The following is an 8,851-nucleotide window of genomic DNA, read 5'->3' on the forward strand; positions in this document are numbered from 1 at the left end:
TTGGTTTAATTTTCCTCAGCTTCAGCTTGAACTTGCATATGAGTAGTTGGTGGTCTGTTCCACAATCAGCTCCTGGCCTAGTTTTCACAGCTGATATTGATCTTCTCCAGCTGTGTAAAATGGCTGTACTGTGCTGTTCACAGTTCTGTGTTTTGCTACTCTCCTTACTTGATGGTTCAGTTCATTATCACAAGCTTTTTAGATACCACTGCCACCCTTTGTTTCCTAGCTCCCTGGCCACCTGGATAGCTATGGTGTGGGTACCAGGCCATAGGTTATGAAGGCAACTCAGAATCTCTGCTCTGAAGAGTCCAGAAAACAAAGAAAATAGTGACAATAATTCCTCAATTTAAAATCTGAAGGAGGAAACAGAATTGAAATAGAATGTAGAACCATAAACAGTGTAGTGTCGCCATCTTGAAAGACTGCCCTACTTTAGTGTAAAACTGAAGTGCTTCAAAACCTAACTTGTTCACATTCACCACTCTGGAAGACAGCTGAGAAAGGTTCAGTTTCTCCCTTCTCTCTCATATCCATCCCACCACCACTCAATAGGCAATGGGTAGTATTTCTCTACCGGTCCCCTACCTCTTGTGTGTCCTCAAAAAATGAACATAGAGATTCCATATGACCCAGCTACACCACTACTAGGCATATGCTCCAAGGAAAACGGAACCTGAGATACCAAAGGAGACTTTTACACCGATGTTCATAGCAGTTAATCACAATAGCAAGAACATGGAAACACCCCAAATATCCATCAACAAATGATTAGATTGAGAAACTATGGCATGGTCACATGATGGAATACTACGCAGTATTCAGGAGCAATGATTTTGAAAAATACTGTAAAACAGAGGAGAGGCTAGAGAGCATTATGCTAAGTGAACTAACTCAGGTGCACATGCACAAAAAGCAAGACCATTATTGCAAAAAAGAGGATAACCAGTGAGCTGTGGATGGATATACAAAGAGCAGAGGGGTAGAAACAGGGAGTTAGAAGTGAGAGGAAATCAAAGCACCAAAGAGTTTGGTGGTTAGAAGAGGAAGCGAGATGTACATGGATGAAACATTAAAAAGGAAAATAAAGGACACCTCACCAACCCCCAACCAAGTGTGTGGTTGCAAGGATTTATTATTCAAAATGGCTTTCCTACCCATTGACTGACTTTAGCTTAGCAACCTGGATAGGCAGGAACATGCCTATCTACAAGAGGATCAGCTAGTCTTGTCAATAAATTGAGCAGATTCAACAGCAGAATAGGAAAAGCACACAACCAGCAAAGCAGCATTAGAGAAGGCAGTGCATGCCCTTTGGGGCCAGAGGGTCTTGAGCTTGCCAGACCTCTCGGAGAGCAGGAGCAAATGCAGCAGATAACCGGAGTCCTGATGTAAGTCCCAGCTGACTTGGAACTGCTACCCTACAGAACCAGAACCCAAGGCCTTGTCTAAGCTTGCTGGAGAACTTGGAGGAAGTCCCTGTAGTTGGCAGGAGTAGGAGAGCTTTGTAATACTGGTCTAGAGCTCTGAGGTAGAAGGCTGAAGGGCCTGCAAGCACACGTTAGAAGTTGTCCTGAAAATTGTATTCTGTTGCTAACTCGAAATGCAAACGACTAACTTTCCTAATAAACCCCATCTTCTTCGTGGTCTGTGCGCTATTGCAATGAATTTTGGACCCAATAGAGCAGTAAATATTGATGTTGAAATTAGTTGCAGGAGTGTGGAGGACATATCTGACCTTATGAAAATTGGTTTTGTGTTGTGTGTGTTGTTGATGGGGACAGTTTTTTCTACTTGAGGAGTTAGTAGAGGTCAGACTCTGGTATCTCTATGATGCCTTTGTACTTTTGACAGTGTGTAAAAGAGTGTGGCTAGAAAGTTGATGTCCTTTATGGTTGAAAAAACAAAACAAAACCCTAAAGTCCGTATGGTTAAGGTGTCAACAGATTTAAAATAATCTTCAAAAGAGCCAAGCCTAGGGGGAAAAAATACAATCATGTGCTATTTTTGAACAGTGGCCACACTTATGGAAAAAAAGCTATATTTCCTATTGAAAATGAGAAGTAGAAGAAAATTGAGGTAAATCTGAAATCTCAAATGGGACATTTAAGGAAAGAAGTAGGTGACAGGAATCAATTTTAACCTTTTGAGGTTGATAAGAAGAGAGATGCCTATATTTTTATAAAACAGCTCTTTGAGCCACTATCACAAGAGGCAGGAAGTTAAAATTATTTTTATTTTCTTTCTGAAGAGTAATTTTTATATATTGGCAATGTCTATGATCATAATAATGTTGACACTCTGAAAGGTTGAAACTTTTCTTCTATTAGTTTTCAGTTTCTTGGCCTTCCTAAAGATTTTTTTTTTTTTTTTTAGATCTCTTTCCTTTTGGATTCAGGTCTCATTTAGTGGCACAAGTAGGTAACCACTACACTACCAACTAAAAGGCAGTCAATTCTAATCAGTCTTGAGGATTCTGAGAAGAAAAATTTGTCTATCTGTTTCCAGAAGATTAAATCCAAACCAACTGCTATCATGTCTGCTTCAACTTAGAACAATCCTGTAGACAGGGTAGAATAGTGTTTGTAAGTCTGTAACCTCTCCATATTTTGCAAACGCCATATTCTTCTGCTGTCAAGCAGCTGGTAGATTGAAACTGCCAAAGTTTTAACTCATAACCAAGTGCTTGACCCCTGTGCCACCAGGGCTCCATTTCTGAAAGATGGTGGTGGTTATGTGCCATTGAGTCACCTCCCACTCATAATGACTCTATGTACAACAGCTCAGATCCCTGCTCTATCCTGAGCCAATCTTACTGACTCCAATCCACCTACTCCCATTACTCCAGTTACTGTTCCAATCCATGTCATCCAGGGTCTTCTTCTCCTCCACTATCCCTCAACCCTTCCAAGCATGATGTCCTTCTCCAAGGATTGGTCCCTCCTGGCCATGTCCCTAAAGTATGTGAGATGGATATTAAAAATACTTGCCTCCAAGGAAAAGTTTGTTTTCACTTCTCCAAGACAAATCTGTTTGTTCTTTTCATCAGTGCATGATATATTTAAGACTCTTCTCCAATACCAAAACCCAAAGGCATCAATTATTCTTTTGTCATCCTTAGTCATTGTCTAGGTTTCTGATACATAACAAGTAATTGTGAAGACCATGGCCTGGGCTAGGTACACCTTAGTCTCTAGACTGAAATAGTTGCATTTCAATACTCTGGAGAGGTCCCTGACAGCAGATTTTCTCAGTGCAGCTCATCTTCTGATTTCTTGACTGTTGGTGCCAGGAGTGTTGATGGTGGAGCCAAGCAAGCTGTAACTGTTAACAACCTCAATCTCTTCTCCATCTGTCATGGTGCTACCAGTTGGTCCAGTGGTGAGAATCTTTTCTTCTTAATGCTGAGCTTCAATCCATATTGAAGACTACTGTCTCTGACTTTCTTCAGCAAAAACTTCAGGTCTTCCTCAGTTTCAGCAAGGAAGGTCATCTCTTCTGCATAACATAGGCTGTTGATGAGTCTTCCTTCAATCCAGATGCCATATTGTTCCTCATAAAGCCCAGCCTCCTGTATGGTCTGTTCCACATATAGATTGAAAAGATATGGAGAAAGGACGCATCCCTGGTACACTCTTTTCCTGATTTTTATCCGTGTTTCCTTGCTCTGTTCTGAGGACTGCTTCCTGATCCAAGTATAGGTTTCCCATGAGTACAATCAAGAGTTCCCATTGTAAAAAGATTGCAACTTTGAAAATTCTGTGATGTCCAATATCTGCAATACATGGGGTACTATGAGTGTCAGAACTAACTCGTTGGTGTTTGGCTAGAAACACTTCAGGTAGGCGAGATGAGAGATAGCTGGGAACTTCTGGTGTTCTATTTCAACTCTAGCTGAAATTATAATTGAAAACTAAGACTGTAAAGTAAATGTGTTTCCTGTCACTGGGGTTCTTTTTCTTTGTTAAATCTGTAAAATAGCCTCCCAAACCTGATGGAGCGTTTCTCTGAGTCGGGATTGCCTCGAGGGCAGATTTCGCTTTGCTGTTAGCTTTCTGATGTTGCAGATCCTCTGCAGATCTTTATGTTCTCATTTGAACAGTGTGAAAACTACAGCCTTTTAAAAAAGCCCAATATTAACATTTGTCATACAAAAATAGATATTGTAGTAATTATATTTTACTTTCAAGCAAAGGAAGCTGTCTTAAGTGAGACACCACACACACACACACACACACACACACACACACACACACACACACACACACACACACACTGTGAGATGGTAAATAAGCCAGTGAGGATCTAAGTTCAGGTTTACCGAATAGTCACACTTGATCGGAGCTGGTGGCAAAGGCTAGTTTGCTATCTACAAATCTTCATTTAATAAACAAGAAGAGTTTGTGGATCTTCCTTCTCTGCTTTTTGGGTCATATGATTCTGTTTCAGCCCAAATATCTTCTTTTTCCCCCTCTCTAATTTACTGTAACTTGACTTCCTCTACTTGATGGTAGTTTTTATTTACTTGGTCATTACTGCTCTGTGCATGGATTTAGTCAGCTTGTCATGCCCTCACTGTTCCTGAAGAATCTGATCAGCTCAAGGCATTTTTTTGAGACAGGATGTTCATGTCAGTGGAATTCTCTGCCAGTGTAAGGTTGTCCCTGAAATAGGGAACCGCTGCTCTCCAGTCCACTGTGTTAGGGCTTCTGGTCCTGTCATATGGAACATGGAGAGTGGAGGAACCAAGGAGCCAGAGCAGACAAGTCAGTCACTATACCTGGAACATTTGACATAATTATTGATGATGTGACCTAGAGACTCTGGATCTTAGGAGCAGCAGCTTTAAATCTGAACAATAGCTAAATGGATAAATCTTGATTCTGTTTTTATATCCACAAAGCATGCTCTGAAATATTTCTTAAGAAGTATATTAGTGGTGAACAGGCCCTATTAACAGTGTTCGTTTCCCACGCCTCTCACTTCCTTCCGAGGAAGGGAAACTACAGCTAAATGTTAGTTTGCTACCCTGCATAAGATGAAATTTGCACAGTGACTTTGGCACTGGGGCAGCAGGTATGTCAAAGACAGTGAGGTTGGGTCAGGACAGAGCAGAGTTCAAAGCTATTGTTCATAGGGCTGCTGTGAGTCACAGATGACTTGGCAACACATGACAACAGAGAGTTCTGACGGCCTAGGGGTAAGAGGCTGCACTGTAGTCCCAAAGGCACACCGTTCACGTATACCAGCTGCTCTGAGGGAGAAGATGGGCAATTTCCTTCTGGGCTATTAACTGCCTCTGAAAACCCACTGGAGGGTCAGCTATGGGTTGGTTCTGACTCAACAATACTCAGCAACAACAGTTATCTAGACATTTTAGAGAGGTGCAACAAAATGTTGTACATCTTGAGGAGTTGCCAGTTACTTTCAAAACTCTAGACTGCTCAATTTCTAGTTATGTGGGGAGTTTAGTGGGGTAAAGAGTGAAGTGAGTATTTGTATTAAAAATGGATGGCTTCTTACTTTTTTTAAACTTTGACTTTTATAGCTCTTGACTGTATTTGGAAATTTTCTTGAGAAACCTGTTGTCATGGAAATTTTTAGCCCGCATTATGGCACACTAGTGCACATGTTTAGTGCAGAATTGGATATGTGTAAGCACTTATATAATGAACACATGAGACAGGTAAGTGACGGGTAAGATTGAGCACTCTATTGTATAATTTTAAAACTAGACTTTATTTCTTAGAACAGTTTTGGGTTTATAGAGAAATTGTACAAGAATTGTACAGGAGGTAGAGAGAGCTTCCATCTTCTCCCCATGTACATTGCTTCACCTCTTATCATGTTGAATTGTTGTGGTGCATTTATTATATTGTTTAGCAATAATGTTACATTATTGTTAAGTAAAGGCTATGGTTTACATCAGGGTTTAGAAATGTGTTGTCCAGTCCTACTGGTTTTGGCAACTGCATAATGTCACGTGCACCAGTAAGTACCATATAGAATAATTTAACTGCCCTAAAAATTTTGTGTGTTCCCCCATCATCGTATTGGTTTTGCAGGTAATGACAATCAACTAAAACTATATTTGATTGTATATAACGGTTAGAAATAAGAACTACTATTTTCATGCTTTAGTTTCATTAAAATTTCTACAGAGATGAATCTGGCTAAGAACCATAAATAAATCTTTTTTTTTAAGATTTGATTTTTTATTATTTTATCAAGACCATAATTAAGATATAAAGGAAATAAATTACTTATATGGGCCTAATAATTTACATACACTAACATTAGTTATGAGATTTACATTGCTTTTTAAAATTTGTTGTTGTTTTAGGAATATACAGAGCAAAACATATTGGATCAACAATTTCTATATGCATGCTTTAGTGACTACTTGTCAAATTGTGGAGAAATTATTTTTTTTATTTTTGTTTTAGTTAAATTTATTATTAACTTAAGTAGAAATTTACAGAGACTTTGGGCTTCCATTCATTCATTCATTTTTGCACTTTTCTCCCCTCCCAACCCTCTCCCCTAGTACACTATCCTCTTGGAAAAGTAAAAGAAAAATTCTTTCATTGTTTTACAATCCCTCCCCCGAGTCCACTCCACCATGTAGCCTTCGCTCTAGACTCCTGTCATGACAAAAATACCTAATCACATATACCTTTTAAACAGTTTTCTCCCTCATCTGTTTTAGTGCAGTATACATTATTGAACCCACCTTTCTCAGTCTCCCCTCAACCCCGAGGTCAGTCCTGCTTTACAACAGTGGCACCATGCAGTATTTGTCCTTTTGTGACTGAGATATTTCACTCAGCATAATGTACTCCAGAGTCACCCATTTTGAATGATATTGCATGAATTCCTTGTTTTTCCAATGCAGCATAATATTACATTGTGGGACTATACAACAGTTTCTCTATCCATTCATTTGTTGATGGGCACTTAGGTTGTTTCCAACTCCTTGCTCTTGTGAAAAAGCGGCGATAAACATGGGTGTGCATATATCTGCTTAGATGTCACTTATGGTCTCTCTGGGGTATATTCCCAGTAGTGAAATTGCTGGGTCAGATGGTATCTCTATTTGCAACTTTTTGAGAAAGCGCCATACTGCCTTCCACAGTGGTTGCACCATTTTACACTCCCACCAACAGTGAATAAGACCAGTTTCTCCACAACCTTGCCAGCATTTGTTCTTTGCTGTTCTGTTAAATTTTGCTATTCTGAGTGGGGTGAGATGATATCTCATAGTTGTTTTAATTTGCATCTCCCTTAGAGCTAGGGATTTTGAACATTTCTTCATGTGCTTGTTAGCCATCTGAATGTCTTCCTTGGTGAAGTGTCTGTTCATATCCTGTGCCCATTTTTCAATTGGATTATTTACCTTTATCTGGTTGTGGTGCTCAAGTATTTTATAAATTCTGTATATAAGTCCCTTATCTGATATGTCATTACCAAATACTTTTTACCAGTCGGTGGCTTTCCTTTTTACCCTGTTGGAGAAGTTTTTGGATGTCATAGGGATTTGATTCTTAGAAGATCCCGTTCATCTACTTTATCTTCTCCTGGTTGTAGGCATAAGTATATCTTCTAATCATCCACTTAGTGACATATGTGTTTTTTACATTTCCACTGTAAAGGTATCAAAATGAACAATTGCTTCATGGGTTGTAAGGCACTCTGGTTATCTCTCTTTCTTTTCACCAAAATATCAACTTGCAGATTGAACATGGAGATGCATTTCTTCACAAGAATATGCCATTTGCCTCCGGAAACATCAAGTGGGCCAAAGAAGTCCTTGAACGACTTCAGACATTTTGGTCCAGCTTTGAATCTCTTCATTATCTGTAAGCAAGTTGACTTATTTAATAATGCAACTTTCCTTTATGATACAGTTAATTTCTTGTTATAGGACAGGGAATTATATATGCTAGCAGTTAAAGATTTATTTAACGCCTGTCATTGGCTCAGTTCATTGAGAAGATTCATTCCTGTGGTTTCAGAATATTTTTCACAGGATCCTTACAATGTTATATGTTTTTGGTTCCTTTTTTTCTTTTCACTCATCCATTTACCCATAATGTTTGTACTTTTTTTGTTACTTTTCTTTTTCTAATATTAATTTCTAAATATGAATTAAAATTAGTAGTTTGTCTTTTTTAAATAATAATTTGATTATGCAGATAATAAAACACTTTTTGTTTCTGTACAAATTGGTAACTTTTGCTTTTGGCATTTAAGAAGATCATTAAAGTTACATTCATTTAATAGTTATATCTTTTTAAAACACAAAGTTAATTAATAAGGATTATTTGACCTTTTGTTTCTCTTCTTATTATTATGTTATCATGCATTTTTATTATATATTGCATTCCTGAAAATAAGCTGAAATCTAATATCTAGAAAGGTAAAGCAAACAAACAAATATATTCCTGACAGGTTCTTAGAAATTCCTGATGATGGTCTTCTTTATCAGAAGTTCGTTGAAATGACAACTTTGCTTGACCAATTTGAAAATCTTGTCTATAATGAATGGAAAAGTAATGTGGATGAGATCTGTGAGTTCAATTTGAATCAACCTCTGATTAAACCAAGTGCCACAGATGGGCTTCTCAAGGTCAATTTTGACCCAAAGGTAGGGATTTAAGCTGCTTTATAGATGCAGTTTTTATTGCCTGTATATTTATGAATTCTCCATTACTTTACATATTGCCATAAAGGAATATGACTGTAAGTAAATGTGTATAACTTCTGAGTTATCTCATAATACATAAGGTAACAATAAATGTTGGCTCAAAGAAATGGAATCATTAGTTTATTATCATATACTTTTATGCAT

The 8,851-nt window shown here is 38.2% G+C and overlaps 1 protein-coding gene across 1 annotated transcript in view; it reads left to right on the forward strand.

The window, feature by feature from the left end:
- The window catches only part of DNAH11 (dynein, axonemal, heavy chain 11), a 481,900-nt gene that overhangs the window by 40,505 nt on the left and 432,544 nt on the right, over positions 1 to 8,851 (forward strand). The window contains exons 10-12 of the mRNA XM_006880385.1: positions 5,549 to 5,686; positions 7,735 to 7,859; positions 8,452 to 8,647. Of these exons, the coding sequence (XP_006880447.1) occupies positions 5,549 to 5,686; positions 7,735 to 7,859; positions 8,452 to 8,647 (459 nt within the window). The remainder of the gene's footprint in view (positions 1 to 5,548; positions 5,687 to 7,734; positions 7,860 to 8,451; positions 8,648 to 8,851) is intronic.

The sequence above is a fragment of the Elephantulus edwardii genome, unplaced genomic scaffold (assembly GCF_000299155.1).
Source record: "Elephantulus edwardii isolate Elephantulus edwardi_28Jun2011 unplaced genomic scaffold, EleEdw1.0 scaffold00007, whole genome shotgun sequence".
Taxonomy (NCBI): domain Eukaryota; kingdom Metazoa; phylum Chordata; class Mammalia; order Macroscelidea; family Macroscelididae; genus Elephantulus; species Elephantulus edwardii.